Consider the following 22,044-nt stretch of genomic DNA (forward strand, 5'->3'; position numbering starts at 1 on the left):
ATAAGGGCTCTCATCCCATCCATGAGGGGATCCCCCCCCCATTACCTAATTACCCCGCAAAGGCCTAACCACCAAATCCTATCCCATTGGGATTAGGGTTCCCGTGTCTGCCTCTGCCTCCACCCCTGGTTTGCTCTCTGGGGAGACAGCATGAGAACGGGAACGCGGGCGTGGCTGGGGGCAAAATGAAATTGGGATTGTGCAAGAGCTGGTATCCTGAACCTTCAGCAAACACCAGCAGCCAGATCTCTGCCGCCTGGAAGTAGGCTGGAGGAGGCAGCTCGGGGCAAGATGGCCCAAGACAAACGTCCAGTCAGAGACAGGCAGGGAGAGTCCAGGCCCTTCTAAGACACCCTTGATGGGACGTCCATGCATCCAAAGCCTGCCTGTTTTAGAGGCCTCACTTTAAATACAAAATTTCACCAGACAAGTGAGGAAAGTTTCTAAAAGGAAAAACGGACAAAAAGTGGTTGGCAAAGCAAAGGCATGAAAGTAACTCAGAAAAAAACAGATGCTCTAGAGAGCAGAAAAATGTTTGGGTGTGTGTATGGACATTCAGAAACATATTAAGTGTATATGGATCTAATAAGCTCAGTAGAGAGAGGCAGGCACTGTGCTCAGCCTGACTGAGTACCCATGCTCCACTGAGTGGGGTTAAAGTGGCTTCTTTACTTCCCAGCTGTGTGGCACTGGGCAAGTTACTTAACCTCTCTGTGCCTCCATTTCCTCATCTTAAAAAGCAGATAGACGATGCTACTCAAAGAACAACAACAACAAAAACCTCTTAGAAATTATGGTGGGATTTTTTTTTTTTTAATCCAACAAAAAGTTTAAAATTAGGAGTCGAGAACTCTTTGTGAAAGATCAAGAAGACAAAGAAATGGAAGATAGAAATGAGAAAAAGAGATGATACACCTGAGCAACCCAACAGCAAAAGCTGCAGAGACGGACGGACGGACAGTCAGATAAAAGGGGAGGGCGGGGGAGAGACCTGGGAACAGAGAGAGGAAACTTTGAGAGTAATGACCAAAGCTCTTCCAGAAGCAGAGGACACAGTCGGGTCGGAAGGGCCTCTTTGGTGCTTTTGCACAATGAATGAGAAGAAAGGCCCAGTCCAGTGTGTCACGGAGCCATTCCGAGCACTCAGGACGCGGCGAGCCTCCCAGAGGCTTCCAGAGAGCAGGAAAGTGGGTCCCATGCGGAGGATGGGAACTTGAGTGGCAGGAGAGATAGTGGAGCTCTAAGTAATGCAGACTTACTCTGGGAAGGCCACCCTCCTTCCGGGACATGAAAATTGTTTGATGTCGATATATCTGTCACTTGAAAAAAGTAGCCCTTGTGTGTTAGGCAGAATAGGGGCACGTGTCTTTGCTAGGTGAGTCTCAGAATGGCCCATCTGCCTCTGTCCGGGAGCACCTCGTTCTTTCATCTTTCAACAGTGGGGAAGACGATTAACTTGACCTTTTCCCGCTTCTCCTCCCCTGTTCCCCTACCCCTGTTTGTTTGCCTTCTCTCCTTCGCTGCTTCTGCGGTTCCCTCCCTTACCTTCCGAGCCTCGCACTCTTGCTCGGTATATTCTGCCGCCTCTTCTCGCTTTCTCTTTCTCTCCACGGAAGTCTGTGTTTGTCTCATAATTGGCAGGAGATTTTTTTTTTGCTTTTGCTTTTTGCTTTTTAAGTGATGAATAGTTGGCATGAGATCAAAGCCAAGCCCTGTGGTTTTCTGGCTGCCCCAGAAGGGCGGCGCAGCTGGCAGCCGGCCCAGCTGCCTGGTGATAGGCGTGTGGAAGAGATACCAAGCTCACAGGTCACCGTGTGTGTGTGTGTGTGTGTGTGTGTGTGTGTGTGTGTGTGTGTGTGTTCATGTTCGTGTGTTTTTCAGGCCAACAGCAGGCTGAAGCAGATTGAGAAGGAATACACTCAGAAGCTTGCCAAATCTTCACAGGTAAGAATGTTGAAAGAAAGAAAAAAAAAAAAAGCAAAACCAAAACAAACAAAAAAGAAACCTACACATAAAACCATTTGTCCTTTAGAGTTAAACTTAATTCTCTTCAGTGTCTTTATGGGTCAGTATCATTTTTTGATGATGGATAAATAATACATGCTTTTAATATTTTAGCCTTCTTAAAAGATTTTTTTTAATCAGGCATATTGAACCATTTGAACTAACACACACACACACACACACACACACACACACACACACACACACTCTCAGATGTTGTAAAACCAGCCAGTGCACTTGAACAAGCCCAGGCTGCAACATATTTCACAAGGGCGGGAAATGCACACCTACATTTGTGATGTAAGCAGTTTGATACCATCTGTGCTTTTTTGCAATATTCCATTTAGTTGTACCTGAAGACTGCTTAGCAATAAAATTCAAAATGATAAATGTTCTATGTTAAATTATCTGCTCAACTGTTGACTCCTTTTGGGGAAAAGGAGAATGATTAAGTCCCTACATTATATATATCTGGCTTCCTGGTCTTGCTCTAGCAGTTTTAGTAGAAGGCCAACAACTGAATGCCTGTCTCAACTCGACATATGATGCTTAAAATACTTTTTCTGTGTAAGCTGTTATAATAATATCCTATAGTATCATTTAGGGAATCCCAAGAATTCCTTAGTTTTATGAGTAATTCTAGAATAAAGGATGGCAATTTTCATTGTATAGATGGATAGGTTAAGCCATTCACTTTCATGGGCATCATATTTAGTGATTTTAAAATCAGCTCTTCCTGGTAATTTCGCATATGCACAGTGATGTGTGGCCATGAACTGAAACTTCTGTGCCATTTTATAAGTTACCACACAGTGGTTGTAATAGCAACACAATGACAAAAGAATAATAAAATCAAGAATTTTATGGGGCACTAACCATGTTGACTCCGTGTTCATTCATGATAACTCTGGGATTAGGGACTATTATTGGCCCCATTTTCCCACTGAGGAAACAGGCTCAGAGAGCTGAGGTCATGCGGGTTAGCAAGTGACTAAGCCAGGACCCCTCCTGGATCGGACCAGAGAGGAGACCCTCATAGCCCGATGCCACCAGCCTGGCTCAGTCCGCACCACCACTCCCCGAACTCTGGGGATAACTCATAAAATTTCTTTGATTATACAATTATTTCTAAAATGTGCATATGCCATATAATTTACATCCCACTCGGAAAGCAAAATGTCTCTGTCCCAGTGAAGATTTACATGCATTTACTTAAGAGATTATGATATGTCCTGATTGCCATCATCCCAGACCTTCTTTGAAGAAGGAGCACGGGGAAATATTCTTTTAAATTCCTTTGCAAGAGTCTTCATATAAGAAGAATCTTGTAATCAGAAGAAATATTATGACTCCTGAAGTTACACTTTAAATTAAGACATGAAAAATAAGTAGCTGGTGTACTTATGTCCTGCTTATTTTGCGTTATGTTAAATGGGGGAGGCAGACCGAAAGTGAGATAGAAGATAGCCCGTAAAAATGCTTAAATAATGAGAGTGTAAACAGGAGTATTTAAGTTTATCTAAAGGAATGTGTGAAGAAGCTTGATTAGTTCATATTAAAGCAAATTAAACGTCAGTTAGTGTGGAAGAAAGCCTACAGCTTTGGAGTCCAACCGACCCGAATTTGAATACCAGCCCTACTACCTATATGACCTTGAGCGAGTTACCTGGACTCCCTGGAATTCAGTTTCCTCATTTGTAAAAGGAGGGGGTAGTGCTTACCTCACAGGCTAGTTTTAAGTATTTAGTAACGTAAGAGGAAAAACAGTGCTTAGTAGAGAGTGCTTAGTACACAGTAAAGCATTTAATGGCTGTTAGCTCATATTGCAGCAGGATGAAAATGGAAATAGAGACAAGAAAAGAGGGAACAAAGAATTAAAAAAAGATACGGAAGGAACAAGAAGTTATTTTTAATTATTTTGGGGTATTCAAGAATTGATCAAATCTCCCTCCAAAATGTGGAAAGGCACAGGGGGTTGCTAAATATTTTCCCAAGTAAAGACATGAAGAAGCAGGAGGAGGAGGAAAAGCCAACTAGTACCAGCTATCATGTCCTATAGCCATGGTTTCATACATCAAAGACAACGCAACACCAAATAGGAAAAAAAAAGTCTTTGAAAGACAGTCCATCCTCCTCATAAAAGGTAGGATGACAACCTTATGTTCATAATATTTTGTTTGTCCACCTCTAAATACATGTAAATATTTATATGTTTTTAAGCATATGTGTATATTTGTATCTGTGTACGGGCATTGGGGAAACATTGGTCTACAATCCAGTCGGTTTAAAGAAACATTATTTGAAAATGAACATTACAAACAGAACCATAGACTGACTTTTTCTGTTTTCTAGTGATAGTTTGCCAAGATCCCTAACTCCTATCTAAGTTGAGGACAGCCCAGAAGCAAAGTTGCTTAACTCTTTATCAGGTTTTTAAAAAAAAAAATCCCTCTCTGAAAAAAAAATTTTTTAAGTAATATGATGAATGCATTTATAATGAATGCATTAGTATCCAGGAGATCATCAGGTTAAATTTGGAAAATATTTTAAATATTTTCCTCCCTTAAAGGAAGTCACTTAATCTTTGAGATTTTATCAAGCTTTTGGGATCTAATGGACCGTGAACACCAAGCCCGTGGCATACCCAGGACTGTGCCCCTTCTGAGATTCTCCATGTTCATCATGATGGCAACGACTGCCTCATCTCTGGGCACACTCCCAAATATGATTTCCATCAGAGTCACAACTTTGTTCTTTTTGTCTTAATATGACATTTTCACTTTGCCTTTTCAGTGTTAGCACAGTTGTCCCCATTCAGCTGGCTCACCTGGCGGCCATTTTTCAGAGAAAGATACCGCCATGTTGCAAGAAGACAGGTCGCTGTGGACAAGTCTAGAGCCGAATACCAGTAGAGCTCGCCCACTGCGAAGAGCCTGGCTCCCCCCAGTGCCCTCACTTGCTCCCACGTACCTGAGGCAGATTATGCCTGGACATATTCCACAGGTCCCTCGTGCCCCCAACCTTTATGTCATTCCCCAGGGTGGCAACCCAGAAGCCAAATGTGCTGGGGAACCACTCTTCCCACTTGTTTGATGAGGATCTCAGTATCTACCAAATCTTCCCAAGTAGGCCCTGCTATATTTTAAAGAGGAGTTTTGTAAAAATCTCAAGCTGTACTACAATCTGGAAAACATCAGAGTGAGTTAAAGAGGAAATCTCAGCATCTATTCAGAATCCTATTTCTAAGACTTACTAAGACCCACTAAACATTTTTTGCAAAGTGTTAAATGCTTAGCAATAATTAACTATTAGAGCTTTCGTGAGTTAGCTTGCTTATGGCATCAGCTTGAAATAGCTCTCCTTTTGCTTCCCAAAATATTAATTTTTAATATCGCATGGAAATATTTGCATCCACATCTCTCTCTGAAGCGAATGCAGGGTAAACATTCAGTTGAGTGGTGACATTTTAATTATGATTCAATCAAAACTGGTGGGGTTTATAGTTGCATAGATTAGTTCTGATTTTTCTCAGAAAATTTTAATATCATTATTCTATGAAAAGGCTAGATCATCTCAATATAACTTGTCAGGTAATTGTTCTTTTTATTTACTATGATTATAGTTCTACTACTAAAATATTAAGTGCCAGTTACATGCACTGAGCTAAGATGAATATAATCTACAGTCTTTTACTCTATGTCTATAACCAAGTGAGTTTTATTCTTTACCCAAAGCATATTAATCAAGTTAGTATTAATTGGGATCTTAAATCTCAATTCTGGCTTTAAAAATTACCCACCTTTCAGCTACCTCTCTATATCCATCTCATCTGTCAGTCTGTCAACCACTTTATCTACTCACCTACCTACCGTGGTTCACCTTAAATGTTTTGACGCTCTCCCTGAATCTTCGTCAGTTTTTAGAATAACTTTCCAAAGATAATCTCATTACTTCGTCCCAAGAATCTCATCATTCCCCCCAAGAATGTAAGGTTTCATTTTCCACACAAAAGCAAGCATGCTCTCCTCAGAACATCCAGGACTTTGCTCATAGCTCCTTCCAAAACCTGCATTTATTTCTTTTTGATGTACTCTTGTCATTAAGCTTCTGAAAATGAGAGGTCCCTGTTTCTTGCCCTTACGGTCACTTGAAGAACCCACAAATACGTTTATCTTCAGTCTTGGCCAATTAAAAGCTAATCTAATCTTACTGTTCTTTAAAGCAACAAAATTACTTTGTACTTTAAAAACATATTACATGATTGTGGCAGTGGATATATGAATCTGGACATGCGATCATACTGCATATCACTAAACATACACACACGTACATCCATGCACATATGCACACACACACACTCACACGTACCGAACACACACAATGAACACATGACAGACTTAAGCTCACCCCTTTACAAAGTTGTAGTTTACTTAACTTGAAACCCTCCAATAGTCATTGAAATAGTGAGTTATTTTTACTATTTGGCTCCATGCTCTTATAAAATATCAATCTTAAGTTTCATGCTGGGCCAAGGAAATTTGGCTCTTTCTTATCTCTGGCTCCTCTTGCTCTGTGACTGTGAGTGAGCTGATTATTGCCTCAGTTTTTGACATTCACTAGAAGAATTTAACCTTCCCTGTTTCATAGAAGTGCTGTGAGAATTCATTGAATTGATGCCAGAATGGGAACAACATTTAATCAAAATTCAGAAAACAGATGAAAAACATCTTTATTCTCAGTAAATGGATTCTTCCACTCATAGCAAAAGGTCCAAGTTCGTATTTAAAAATATTAATGTACTGCTAGTATGTATTTTGCCATTTATTTCACAATGGTCTTAACATGTGATTTACAAATCCTAAATGTTAAACTTTGGTACAGTGAGTTTGCTCACTTCTAAAAGCATAGAAACTCCATATTTTATTGTAAATATGCTATCATTTATATCCATAGTAACAATTAATATTTCTATAGGACTTTGCTTCTGGCAGACTTCAGAGAGTCTCTATTTATTGTCTTACAATACCATACTCTAGTTTTGCCACCAAATATTAGGTGGAAAAATTGAACTTCAAGGAAGATAACTGAATTGCCCAATGTATCTCACCAACCAGCCCTGTTCCCATAGAACCAATGGAATCCTATTCCAACCAGGGCTAAGGTTGGTTTTGTTTTGTTTTGTTTTGTTAGAAGAAGAAACAACTATTTCCTGCTTTTAAGAAGTCACGACTATTGAATTTGAAAGGAAATGTAGCCATCCAAACCCAAGGAAGAGCCATATTCTCAGTTCATTAAAAAAGGTCCCTCATTCCTTGGGAGAACTTAGAGGGGACCCATTCGTGGAGAGAACCGGCTCTCCAATGTAGAGAATAGTACAAGGGTCTCTGGGTAAACTTCCATGGATATCTATCTATCAGTTGGTCATGATAAGCTACTCTTCCACACCAAAACCTTGTCTAAAAGAAAGAAAAAGGCTAGTGAGAGGAACCACTTGGTACAGTGATTGATCTGACTGTGTGGCTCAAGTTCTGCCTGTCTTTTTAGTTCGATGTCATTTCCGACAGTGGGAAATGTATGACCTCTCTCTATGCCTCTGTTTCTCCATTTATAAAAGACAGGTGATAATAACATTTGTAAATGACATGGGAACTTAAGGCACTCAACACGGTGCACAAACCTTAGTGAGCACTCAAAAATTGTTGTGTAGAATTAGGTAAGGAAAAAGAAGGAGCCCTGTTCATTTTTCCTTTGGTTCTTACAGTTCCAAGTATTAGAAAAGGCAAAATCGCTTTCTTCATTCTAATAAGTCTATTTCTCAGCGAAATAAAATCTGACGCTTTTCCTATTTTTGAGATCACAGATGTTCTTTCTTCTGGTGAGTAAATATTGTGGAATGTTATAGTGGAAATGTCTTCCAAATATATTTGGTTCAGCAGTTGTTCACCATTCACAGTTTTATTATAGTCTTTTATTGTGTGGAATTTCATGCATTATAGTGCGCGATATGTTAATTGAAAATATTTAGTTTGTGGATTAGAGTTTTGCCAAATCCGCTCTTTTGTGAAGCATAAATACATATAAAATAGATGCCTCGCACCGAAGAATTGGAAGTCACAGCATGCTGTTTTCATTTTAGATCATAGGAGAACTTCAGACAACCATTTCCTCTCTGAAAGAGGAGAACAGCCGGCAGCAGCTTGATGCGGAACGGCGGCTCCAGGATGTTATACAGAAGTTTGAAGATGAGAAGAAGCAGCTGATTAGAGATAATGACCGAGCAATCAAGGTAATCTGAAGACTTCAGTAACCAGTGGTACCAGCTGCTTTAATGTAATTAAAAGGAGGGCTGGAATCGCGGCTGCGGGCCGATGGTGCAGGTATCTGGCTTCCTCGCGCGGCCTGCCGGAATTCCATTCACTGGGCTCTACCTTTGATGTATCCAGTGACTCAGGCTGACTTCCCTCGAAGAGATCACATGCCAGCATAAAAAGTCATTTTTGGCAAGCCCAGTCCATTCACACTGCACAAATATTTGAAAAATACCCTGTCCTTTTTCTTGAGAACCACTTTGGAACTGTCTCTTGAAATTAGGATGACTGTTTTAGCCCAGTACTGCTGGCTAATAAATTCAGAAGTCAGCTTCCAATTTACATTCTATTCTTTGCCCACATCCTTTCATTATGTATTCACATAATGAGAAATAACCTGTTTGAGGTTTGGAATGCCAACCATTTGATGTGCTTTGACATAGTACAGGGTAGATGTGTTGCTGCTGAGAACCTAGGCTGTTTCCAAATGGCTTCAGAGAATCACGCCTTTAATAGCAACAGAAAGTTCCCTGGACCCTGATTCTTTAGGTGATAGGCAGTTAGATCTCAAAGTAGTTTTTTCTTGGCTTCATAGCAGCGAATATTATTATAAGTGTCTACATCACGCTGTGTTTAATCTGTGAGGATAAGCATCTGGAAACCTTTATAAATAAGATTTAAAAGAGAACAAAAATTTTTTTAAGAATTTCCAGCAAAAGATTATTTTTCAGTGATTTTACTTTGTTATAACAACGCTTAAAGCGTGTTGAGCAATCGTACAAAGCAAGGAAAAATAAAAGAAACATTTGGGTTTTATCGCTGCCCTTTTCTGCCTAACCCCTCCGTCTTTCTTTTCTATAGCCTATTGTAGGCAATCTGAGTAATTTACCAAGAAGCTAGTGCTAATGTAAGTTGCTTTTTAAAATATACTCTTTAAGCCTGGACAAGACTGAATGGGATTAAAAAAAAAAAAAAACCACCTTCAGATATCGACCAACTCTTGGAGGCCATTTCATCCAGCCTCCTCACTTTAGAGGTGAGGACTTACTTTATCTTGTTCTTAATGAGATTTTCCCTATATATTGCCATCGGCCAGCTTCTTTTCCCCCTACGTGGGGTATGAGACAAAAAAGAGGTTTCTTTTTTATATTCTAGTAATTGAAAAAAAATCTCTGAAGCTCTTCTCATTTATAAATGCGCAGGAGTTACTCATTGATCTGTGGAACTATTTTGCCTGGCGTGAGCTGAGCTGAATACTTTGTTTAAATTCCTTTAGTTATATAAAAATTTCATTTCAAGTGAGTTTCTTTTCCACTCGATATCCAAATACCATGCACTAGGCAATTTCCAAATTTCAAATAAATAATTGAATCCCAACATATGCAAAAAGGGAAAACATAAATTTACTCCATAATGGCATAGTTTCTAGTATTGTCTCTTTTTTATTTTTTTAAAATTTTTTATTTTTTTATCTAGTATTGTCTCTTAAGGTTAAAAAAAATCTTGAAAGAAATATAATTAGTACATCTGCCTATTTTTAATTGTTTTTGCAGTTTTAATCCACTTACCTGTTAAAACAGAAAACCATTGTGATCCTAATTTCCAGAAAAGTGTCAGATCTTAAAGACTGAATTCAAAAGATGTACATACATATTATATTAAAATATATGTTATATGATACTTATGACCTCCAGGACATAGGTACTTGAAAATAACTAAAATTATAATGTAGGTAAGATATAGTTCAGTTTTTTGTTTTGTTTTGTTTTGTTTTTTTTAAGAGGGGGGAGAGAGAGTGCGGGGGGAGCAGAAGGAGAGACGAGAGAACAGAGTCCCTGCCGAGCTTGAAGCCTGACACAGGGCTCCATCCCAGGACCATGAGATCTCAGCCTGAGCCCAGATCAGGAGTCGGATGCTTAACCCACTGAGCCACCCAGGCGCTGCAGATATAGTATGGGTTTGATTGACTCAGTTAGATTATGCGTAAAGTGAATGACCTTTGTGGGGTTTTTTTACTAACCTGCATAAGATAAGTAATTCATTAGCACTCCTCGCATTGCTTTTCTTTTCCAGACTATGTCACCAAAAATAAAAGGAATAATAGCTCATATTTATTTAACATGGCCTATGTACCAGGCTGTCTGCCAGACACTTTTATTCATCACCAGTCCCATTATGCATTTAGGCCTTCTTGTCATCTTTACAAGGAAGGTATATCTATCCTCCTCATCTTACAAGTGGGAGAACTGAGACTCTAAGGTTCAATACCCAGTCCCAAGTTCATACTGCCCAACAACTGTCATAGCCAGGTTCAAGCCACGGTCTTCATGACGGGAAAGGCTCAGCCATGAGCTGTTGGATATACCCCAGTCTCTGCATTCTGCCTGTGAAAGCCAGGCATTGGCCAAATGCACAAAATGAACCCAGATAGCCTCACTCTTATTTTCTGTCTGCCTAAGTGATAACAGCATGTCTGCAACAGCTGTTGGATTTGGGCACTCTAGTTGTGTTTGAGTGTTTTGTACATACAGGTACATAGATCCAGATTCTCAGAGAGAGGCACAGACACCATAAGGCTTGTATTTGGTTTTCTGAAACCAAATGCATTTGTCTGCATCTATGTTAAAACAAGCTCACATGGGGACGCCTGGGTGGCTCAGTTGGTTAAGCAGCTGCCTTCGGCTCAGGTCATGATCCCAGCGTGCTGGGATCGAGTCCCACATCTGGCTCCTTGCTCGGCAGGGAGCCTGCTTCTCCCTCTGCCTCTGCCTGCCATTCTGTCTGCCTGTGCTCGCTCTCTCCCCCTCTCTCTCTCTGATAAATAAATAAAATATTTAAAAAGAAAAAAAAAAACAAGCTCACATGTACTGAAGATTTTGTGATGTTAAATACTACTGTATTGAAATATGAGAATCAAAGAGTGCCGTATAAAGAGTGTGCATGTTGATTGTGAAATGCACTTTGCCCCACTTTCTGGGTTGGGGACAAGCTGAGCCCTCAAGCTGGCAGTCGGGGGTGAGGGTGGAGAGTAAACCTCTTACTCACCCTTCCAGAGCTTATGATAATGTCTCCGTGGATCAGCAGACCTTTTATTAAAGGAATTCTTGAGAGAAAGGTAGCCTATCACAATCCACTTTTAAGGGCCACTGGTGTGGTATAGTGTAACCTGCTAAAACATTTCTGGAGAATAATTTGGCAATACCTACCATTATTACATTGCTTGAGAGACATGCCCAACTTTTGACCCATTTCCAGAATGTGCCCGAAGGTGGCAGTTAAAAGGTTACACAAAGCTTTAGCTAGCCAAAGGAAGTTCATTCTAGCATTCACTCATCTATGCAATACCTATTTATCAAGGTCCCATTGTAGACAAGGCACCCACAATACTCATATTTCCTATTTCCTATCTATATTTTTTGCCATAGTATATAAACTAAAAACGATGCACTATTGAAAATGGTGTTGGGGAAGGATATTTAAGGATAGTGAAAATGTTCACAAGGTAGTTTTCAATGAAAATATAGTTTACAGAAATTATATACGAAGTCATGTTTGCAAATAAAAGTACATATAAAGAGAAAAAAGACGGGAATCATATATCAAAATTTTACTGGAGGACATCTCTGCAGGGTGGAATTTGTGGCAATTTTCTTTTACCTTAACTCCATATTTTTAATTATAACATCACTTTTGCACTAAGAAACAGCTAAAAACTAGTGAAAGTGGAGGAGCCAGCAGTCCAAGGGAGCCCAGTGGATGTTAATCATGGTAGTGGAGACCAACAGCGGGCCTGATTCTGGCTGTCTAAGAAACAAGGGACCAAGCGAGATCTTTCACAGAACAGGATTCCTGGAGTAGAAAAGGAGTAACAGAAACAAAAGCAATCCTATGGGTAAATCTTTTATACCATAGTATGCCCTATTTTGAGAGCAAAAAGATCTTTATCACTTATCTACTGCTTTAGCTCACTCCTTACCTTCAAAGTCAAGCTTCTAAAAAGAGCCAGCTCTTCTGCATAACAAACCACCCCAAAACTTAGTGTTCTAAAGCAACAACCGTTTTATATGCCTAGAATTCTTTGGATCAGAAATTCAGGCAGGGATAAGCCGTGTGGTTCTTCTACTCCATGTGTGGCATGGTGGAGTTACATTCAGCGGGAAGCTTGGCTGGCGCTGCAACATCCAATATGGCTCCAGGTGCTCTCCATATGGCCCCATGCACTGGGTGCTCAGACCTTTCACATGGAAGCTGGCATCCAAGAGGAGTATTCCAATAGGCGAAGGCAGATCTGCATTTCCCTTAAGGCTACTGTAGGGATTCACAATGGCACTTCTACCACATTCTCTTGGTTGAGATAGGTCCCAGGGTCAGCCTGGGGACCAAGGGGAGTGGAAATAGTTTTTTTTAAGACTCATGGTTCTGTCTTCCCTGAATTGTTCATGTTTAAGAACATCTGCCCATTTACCTTTATGTTTGAACACCATGTCAGATGGACACATCTTCCTGGTCACATGTTTTCTCATGAGAACTGTAAACATTGCCCACCTAGCATTTAATATTGCTGTGGGGGAGGCTGGGCAAGACTAGGTTTTCCCCTGTGGAAATGATTTGCTTTTTTTGAGGGATTCCTAAAGAAGTCTTTCTCTATTGTGTTAAGGTTAGTAGAGTAACCAGGATAAATTCAGTAATTAACCATAATACCTCTACATATTAAACATTCAGTATATGTTTCTGAAGCATCATGATTGTCTCCTCTCTGCAAGAAAAGTGATTTGTGATGTCTGTGCATTTTCTCTAACCTGAGAGGAGGGAAAGAAAGAGCTGGAGTGGAGGTGTGTGTGTAGTCTGGTTGGGACGAATGTTCTGTGTTTCTGCGTTCACACTACCTAAATGGGAGAGGGCACCTGATATCCCTTTGGGGTTTGAATTATCCCAGTTTGGCATGCATCCCTAAAGTCCTATGACCTATGAACTATGAACTCTTCTCAGAGATAGACAGCCCTGATATTTACCTGTTTTTCCACTACATCCATTTCCACTTCTCACTTTGGAAGAGGAAAAAGATGAGGTCACTCATATAGCTTTTTTCTCTCCACATTTGATGATACTGATGAGATTTCTCAGGATTTTGTTGACGTCTAACAAAATAATGAATTGGCGGACATTGGCAGATATGGAGGTTTTTGTGCTCCAGAGTCATGTTTCTTTCCTTGACTATAGGCTTTTGAGAGTTTTTTGCTATTATTTACCTTACTACCCGATTTCAGTGCTCCAATGCGTTTTTGCTAGTTTTCACTCTTACTTAGTCACTTCATTTGGTGTTGCAAAACCTTCTATTTGATCTTAGAAGCCCGTTTGTCTCCTTTATAACATTTAACAAGGAACATGTGTTCATCAGCTATTGCCACAATAATGCTGCATAACAAACAAGGCCCCCAATTTAATGACTTATAATAACAAGCATTTATTTAATTGTTTGCAGCGTATCTATGGATTATTGCTGTGGTTTGGATTCAGGCTGTTGATTGGTTTTATTGGACTCCAGGTTTTAGAATGAGTTCAGGACAACTCTACGTGCCTGGACAATCTCCCTAGACTAGTGGCTTCCTGGGGTAGCCTCCTCATGGTGGATTATGATGAGTACAAAATGATGAGCAGGGAAAAACATCCCCACAGCCCAGCCTCATGTCATCCACATCAATGGGGCAAGGAAGTTATAGAACCATTCTAGTTAAGACTCCGTGAACGTCTGTGAACAAGGACTTAATTGGCCACATAAACAGCCTCTCAAATCTCCCTTAGCTCCATGGCAACACATGCTCAGTTCATCCACCATCCTGAAACCCTCTCTTCCATCCCCATTCCCTGTCCCTTGTTCCCATTTTTAGCACTCAAATAGTGGCAAGACCTCTTCTGTTTTCTTTGTATGCCTCCTGGACATTCTCACCCCTTCATGTATGTAGTTTCTGTGCAAATGAATTTTAAATCTTCATCTCCACATAGTCTTTGTTTCTGAGACCTCAGTCCAGATTTCTAGCTACCATCCCACATTTTCACTTGAAGACCCACTAGGCTGCCCAAACTAGACATCCTATAAACTGAACTTCTGTTTCTCTCATTCTTACCTTGCCCTCAACCTGTTTTTTCTTCTTATACTGATGTGAATTAAATACCACTGCCCGGTCCCTCAAGTCAGATTCTGGAAATCCCATTGAATGAATCTTTCTGCTCCCTCACCTCTCTGAGGTCTATTTCTAGAAATAACTTCTAAATGTCTGCAAGCTCATACCCCATCCTGCAGTCACCAGTTCCTGCCTTCTTAGTCAGCCCTTCATTGTCTCGTCCTTGCCTCTTACAATCCCTCCTATATAGAATCATGCCAATAACTCAACAGTCCCAAGTCTGTCCCTCTCCCTGTTGATAAGCAGCCTCTCAAAAACACAAATATGAGCATGTGGTTTGCTTCTTAAAATCCCTCAGTGGCTTTCCGTTGCCCGCATGGCATATGAAACACTTGATATAATCCAAACCAGCAGTTCTCACAGTGTCCTCAGACCCATGTGAGTCCCTACTCTCTTTCCAGGAGCTCCACAAGGTCAAAACTATCTTCATAATAACACTAAGCCATCATGTGCATTTTTCACTGTGTTCACATTTGCACTGATGGTATAGAAGCCACACTAGATAAAATTACCGGTCTTAGCACAAAACACAACATTGTCACCCACCCCAGTAGTGATTGGCTCCTTCACCACCATCTACTTGTGCTTTAAAAACAAACAAACAACAACAACAAAAAAAAAACCCTGAAGCAATAAAGTATTAATTCTATTAAATCTCAACCCTTGAGAACACATCTTTTTAATATTAATAGGAAGTACACACAAAGCGTTTCTACTGCAGACTGAAGTAGGGTGTTGTCTTTAGGAAAAGCAGTTCTGCGTGTGTTTGAGTGCAAGCTGAACTCTTGGCACTTGGAAGGAACGATTGACAGGCAAACCAGGCTTATTCAGATATGACTTTCTGGCAGAGGTGTTCTTGAGAAGGAAGGAAGTAAACCTGACACTTCAAGGCCCACAGTTGACTATATTTTTGCTAATGATAAAATCGGAGCTTTCAAGCAGAAATCACAAATTTGGAAAACCTTGTACCATCACTGTAAGCTTGACAGCTTCCCAGTACTTAAAGACTTTTCTGATGAGATCAGTGGTGTTACTAATGATGTGAATGGGACGAAAGAGGGAGGAATATAATGACATATATCAACATTTAGAAGATTTATATAACTCACCAAACCAGTGTTTTCCAAATGACCAATACCCGGTGTTACAAAATCGTGTGTGGGTAAAAGATCCTTACAAAGTATAAACGAGAACAATGGGTTTCAGTGGAGCAGTTGGCAAAGTTCACGGCTAAGAGCGTCAAATTGGGTATTATAGCTGACCTTTAAGAAACTACCACTTGTAAAGTTTTGGATGTTTGGGTTTTTTTTTTTTTTAAGATTTTATTTATTTATTTGTGTTAGAGAGACAGAGAGCACACATGAGCAGGGAAAGGAGCAGAGAGAGAGAGAGGGAGAAGCAGGCTCCCCACTGAGCAGGGAGGGACTGGATGAGGGACTTAGTCCCAGGGCCCCAGGATCATGACCTGAGCCAAAGGCAGATGCTCAACCAAGTGAGCCACCCAGCACCACCACCACTTGTCAAGTTTTTATTTGTCCCAATGAGTATCCACAATCATCTGAAAAGACCACTAAAATAATCCTTCCTTTTCTAATTACTTATTTATGGGAGATTAGATTGTTTTCCTGTACTCAACCCAGAACAACACATTGCAAGAGATGGAGGACAGAAGCAGACAGGAGAATCCAGCTCCCTGCTATTAAGCCAGACCCACTCTTCTAATTTTTTTTTTTGCTTTAGAAAATAGTTATTTTTTATTAAAAAAATATGATATTTATGTTCACACACAATGGATTGATGGCTTATTTTAAAATTAATAAATATCTTAATTTTTCTTAATTTTAATTTCTAATACAGTAAATATCATTATCATTAACTATAACACACATTAAAAAAGCCTCTTTGGGATTCTTTTAAGAGCATAAAGGGATCCAAAGACGAAAAACTTTGAGAAATGCTTGTGTAGATGCTGCCCTTTTGTCTGCCTCATCAAACAGCCAGTCTTCAGCATTCATGCCATGGTCCCTGTGCTCCCGTGAACTGTGTGAGGTCCTTCCCTTTTAAGATTTAAATGTCATCTTTTCTGTAACGTGTGAGAGTAGAAGCTCACGCCAGCTTTGGCCATGCCTCTGGTGAAGTTTTCGCTGCTCTGTCATATTCGTCTGAGAGCCCCGATCAAGACCTTGGCGTCGGCTAGGTTTCACCAATCAGGCTCTGCTGACTCCAGGAAGGTGATACGGTCCTTGTCCTTTATCGTTGGTGGGGTGGGGTCGGCACACTGCGCCCAGACGCACAAATGCACAGTGAAACTGCCCGTATTACACACGGGACAAAAAAGGGCTAGGAACCCTGGCAAACATCAGTGCAGTTTTGTTGCCTTGCAAGTGAACCGCAACCTTTCAAAAATAATTTGTGGTTTGCAGAGGATTTTGAATTCCAGGATTGCAGATAGGAGATTGTGAACCTATCTTTTGATTGAGTTTCTTACTGACTGGACTCTGAGCTTCTTGGGAACAGGCACTTGCCACAAAATTTGGTTCAGCAGAAAGTGCCAGAAATATGCTGAATGAGTGAATGATACTACCTCATAAATCCAGGCTCTGAGGACCAATAGTGTCCATTTATTCTCACGTTATCTTGTGGATGGCAGCAAGCTTGTAAATATTTGGGGTGTTACAGCAGATAGGTGTAAATAACCTCAATCTTGGAGTGTTGTGTTTTGTCTGATTAGGCAGATTCGAATAAAATACCCTTATCTCGCATATATTATACCTTGCATAGTTTGTCTACCCCCGGGAAGGCTCCAAAAGGCTGTCCACCAAAGCAAAGTTATCTAAATGTTAGTTAGCTCTAGCCACTGAACTCACAGAAGTTCACTGGGGGAAATTGTTAGAAATAGTTCTATAGAAAGACTGTGGAACATTCTTCTGGCATCACCGCCCCACCAGGGCTAAGCCCTTTCTTTGAAGCTAGTGTATTGAAAGTTCCTCACTGTGAAGCCAGATGTCCAAGCAGAGATTTCATATCAAGGAGAAATGTTGTAAAATTTTTGCTTGCAGGCATAGAAAAGAGATTTTAAAGCACTGATGCTTCTCTCCCTTGGCCACTGACTGGAGTTCACGAGAAAAGGTCGGCTGCCAGTAGGACATCTAGAAATCTGGTCTGTATTACCAGAAGGGCTTCAGGGGGAAAAAGAGAATATTTCATAAGATTGGGCAATTCTCACTGTGCTAAAAGCTTACAGGAATCCATTTCCCAAAGAATAAAATTATAAACCTCATTGTGGGGTTTTAGTCATTGAGAAACAGAAAGAAATCTCAGTGCCTAGCATCAGATGGCTTTGTTTGGGACCTGTTCATTATTTAATTCCTGTCTCCCCTGTATGCACGCCCTAAGGGCGGGGGTGGGGGGTGGGTAGTGGCATTTTCTTTGTGCCCTCCTGGATTAGAATTAACAATGCTAAGAATAGAAATGTATTTTCCATCCCACCCAAGAAGGCTTGCCCACGTACTCAGAAAGGAAGACAGAGCCATTCATTCATTCATACTGGCAAAAGCCCTAAGTACCATTTTCCAGGAAGAATACTCTGGAAGTTAAGATTGGGTACAGCATAGTAGTGAATTATGACCTTGCTTCCTAGAGCAAAAAGAAGCAATAACAATAAATGATGAGCAGAGAAGAAATGAACAGTTCTACCGTCCCCCCCTGCCCCAACCCAGAGCCTTATACTCCCCTACCTTTCCTTCAGTTCTGTTCTCCGGCAAAATTTTACTTTATTAAAAACTAGTTGAAGATCATTTGTTCAGTGGACAAAATCCATCAGGCATTATGAAAAGTGTTTTTAGCCTCTGGGACACTGCCTTAATATACTAAGAGACCAGTTAGGGTTCAGTGAGAGAAGGTGGGAGTGACCGAGTGTGATTCAAAGAATACAGGTGAAAACAGATTCTCCTTCACCAGTAGCTCTGTAAACGCTACTCTTTGGAAACCACTCTGTGAATTTTGTTACTGCATGGTCCGAAATATGAATGGCTTTGGTGAATCAAATATTGGCATATATAAACATCGGTTTCTTTAATATTTGAAAAAAAAACTAAGAGCTATTTAGAAATATTTTGATCTTTAATGATTCTGAACTATCTCAGAAACTATCTCAAAGTCAGTTAAATGAGCATAATGAACACTGAAATACATAGTTGTAAGCCTCCATAACCAAGATTACTGGATGATTACTATGTATATACATGTGTTTATACACATAATTTTATATATATATATATTCATATCCATGTGTATATTCAGAAGCACTGCATTATAAGAATTTTAATTATTAGAAGACTTGATAATGACTTAATATATTTGTTATATTAAGTAGCTTTATGATGTCTTGATTTAATTGACTATTGGCCCATTCTCTCCGGCAGAAGCTGGGCTTCTGGTCAGTTTTAGGTGACTCTTGATAAACCTTTCTTTTCCTATTTATCAACGGTGAAATATATGCCTCTTCCTTTTATGGAGCATAATACTATCTTTTGCTTCCTCGGTTTTATTCCCAAAGAATTCAGCATGTTGCTGCTGTCTTCCTATACTCTATCCCCACCTTGGGCATGGGTGGCAGCAACACCCGGTTGGGCTACTGGCCCAGGCTTGTGCTAGCTTGAGTGAGCTGATTGTTACATTGTCAGGAGTTCCGCCTGCTGGAATGTGTACACCATGGAAATTGGTACACACTGCTACAAAGACTTTTTTTTTTTTTTTGGAGAGACAGTTATTAAACATTTACTAGGGTACTGCTGCTACAAGAGTTCCTTTTCTCCTACTTCCTTTGTTTCTTTCTTAAAGATCATTTTTTTTTAAAAGATTTTATTTATTTTATTTGACACAGAGAAAGAGATCACAAGTAGGTAGAGAGGCAGGCGGGGTGGAGGGGAGCAGGCTCCTGTTGAGCAGAGAGCCGGTTGCGGGGCTTATTTCCAGGATGCTGAGATCGTGACCTGAGCCAAAGGCAGACACTTAACCCCCTGAGCCACCCAGGCGCCCCTCTCCTCCTTTCTTGATGAAACCAATTTCCATCTATAGTCGCCATGCTCTTGGTGCTGCTCAGCCTTCTCAGAACAAGGGGTGTGGGGATGGACAGGTGGATAAACAGCATTCTGTTATCCCTCTTGCTGCTCTTTCTAGCTACTGGCCAACCACCTGCTCACATTTTTTGGATAGGCGCTATATGACTTAGCTCTTCCATATGTTCCCTTAAAGTCCATTTTCTAAGCCCAATATATGGGCAGTTTACAAAGTAACTAACCTATTACTTCTTCTCTAAATTCAGTGGTGCTTTTCCCACTTCTAATCTTTCTCTAACTCCATGCAGCCTTTGACTGTACTGACCAACAATTTTCCTTCTAGAACAGAGGTTGGCAAACTTCTTCTGTAAAGGACCAGACAGTGACTATTTTAGGCTTTGTGGGCCATATGATCTCTGTGGCAGCTACTCAGCTCCTGCCTCTGTGGTGTGAAGGTAGCTTTAGACAATAAGTCAGCAAGTAGGCATGGCTGTGTTCCAATAAAACTTTATTTACAAAAACTGGCTGGGTGCCAGATTTGTCTGTTGGCCATCGTTTGCTAACCCCTGCTCTAGATTTCTATGATACTACTTTTACTTGTTTCCTCTACTGATCTCTCTTCCTCCCTGTGGGTGTTTTTCTCAAGTCTCTGTCCTATGTCCTTCATTTCCCCTTTTCCCTTCCACCATGAGCTCGTCTTCTGCATGGCTTCAGCTGTCACTTCCTTCGGGATGCTTCCCAGAAGCCTCAGCCTGATTCCCAGTTGGGTCCTGTATCTCTTACTGCCTGGAAACCATCTTCTTTTGGAGACTACACTGCTATTTCAAACTCAGTAACTACAACACTGAATTACCAGCCTCCCTTCCAAATTGGCTCTTCCTTAGCCTATCAGGGTTACCCCCAGGCTTTCTGTTTCCTGTTAGAAACTTTGGGTTCATCTTTGTCCTTTCTTTCCTTCATCCCAATTTACCTCAAGCCTATCACCAGAATCCGAGAATATCTCTTATTCCTCTGCTCTGACCCTATTCAGAGCCCTTCTCAACTTGCATTTGATTTAAAACAGCCTCCTCTCAGCTGGTGTCCCTGCCAAAAGTCTCTCAGCTCAGTCCAGGATGAAGAACTCTGCCAGAGAAGTCTTAAATCACTAACTTCCCTGCCTTACAAAGGGTGCTTGAAAATCAATAGGAAAAGACTAACAAGCCGGTGGACGAGAAAAGCAAAGGGTGCGAACACAGAATTCACAGACAAAAAGCAATATCCAGCAAACCTGTGAAAAATATGCGAATTCTCATTCATAATTAAAGAAATGTAAATCAATACTACAAAGTTGTGAAGGGCCTGGCTGCCATTGGATAGGCATAAATTTTGAATTTGCAAAAATACCTGACAATGCACAGTTGTTGGGAGCGTAAGTGGGGCAGCCTCCTTGGAGGGCATCACGGGCGTCTACCCCAACCTGAAATGCACAAAGCCTTTGACTCAGCAGCTCTAGGGGTAGGGATTTATCCCAGGGACATACTTGCAGGAATATGCAATATTATTTGAGCAAAACGCTAGGGAAAGCGATGAATTACGGCACACACATCCATACAATGGAATACCATGAGGCCATTTTAAAAGACTGAAGTGGATCTCTGTGGGAAGGGAGACAAGATGGCCACCATGTTGTAAGTGAAAAGAAGGCAGAAGGGCACATACATTTAAATTTGCCTGATGAGTTTCAAAATGGGGCAACTGACCATTTGGGGGGATAGGACATTTCATTTCTCCTTTTCTACATTTTGATGATGTTTTAATTTCTTGCAAGGCCATCTCAAGGTCCTACCTGCCTCCTCTAGGAAACCTTTCTGACTTTCTGACTGTCCCTTCCCTGAGGACTTTTAATTTCATGAAGCTCTCTTTAAGGCTTAATGATTCTTTCATTATTTCTGGCTTCTGCGTAGTAGCCGAATCACTGAGCACCCAAGAATACGGACTTAATATAATAAGAATTATAATAGAATATAATCTCTCATTATTAAATGCTCAATCTTAGGTCTGTTATTGTATTTTTTAAGGCAGCTCGAAGTGTATCATCCCCAACCTTGTAGTTAAAAGAGGTAGGGATACACATACAAACACACACACACACACACACACACACACACACACACATCTGCAGTTAACTATCTAAGCCTTTGGGTTATCAAACTCTTCTTTTAAGATGCAGACATCCTTGATGTGTTAACATATTAAAACCACTTGAAGTCGTTTGCGCTCTAATGTGAAATTGTTTAATCAGAGACTTTCTCCCTAACAATTAGATGAGATCATCTCATTTGAAGGACTAGGAAGTGGTATCTAGAGCAGGAAGCAGGGAATGCAGATCTACAGGGTATCGGGGGGGCCTGAGGCACAGAGCCGGATGGGGCAGGAGGGGAGGCCACAGGGAACAGGGAGGAGGCTAGACAGGGATGGGAAGAAGAGCCCCTGGATTCCCATGGCCTGGTG

The 22,044-nt window shown here is 40.7% G+C and overlaps 1 protein-coding gene across 1 annotated transcript in view; it reads left to right on the plus strand.

Annotated features, from left to right (window-relative positions):
* The window catches only part of CEP112 (centrosomal protein 112), a 406,137-nt gene that overhangs the window by 311,243 nt on the left and 72,850 nt on the right, over nucleotides 1-22,044 (plus strand). Inside the window, exons 22-23 of the mRNA XM_032319493.1 lie at nucleotides 1,882-1,944; nucleotides 8,141-8,290. Coding sequence (XP_032175384.1) covers nucleotides 1,882-1,944; nucleotides 8,141-8,290 — 213 coding nt within the window. The remainder of the gene's footprint in view (nucleotides 1-1,881; nucleotides 1,945-8,140; nucleotides 8,291-22,044) is intronic.

This window comes from Mustela erminea, chromosome 18, assembly GCF_009829155.1.
Source record: "Mustela erminea isolate mMusErm1 chromosome 18, mMusErm1.Pri, whole genome shotgun sequence".
Taxonomy (NCBI): Eukaryota; Metazoa; Chordata; class Mammalia; order Carnivora; family Mustelidae; genus Mustela; species Mustela erminea.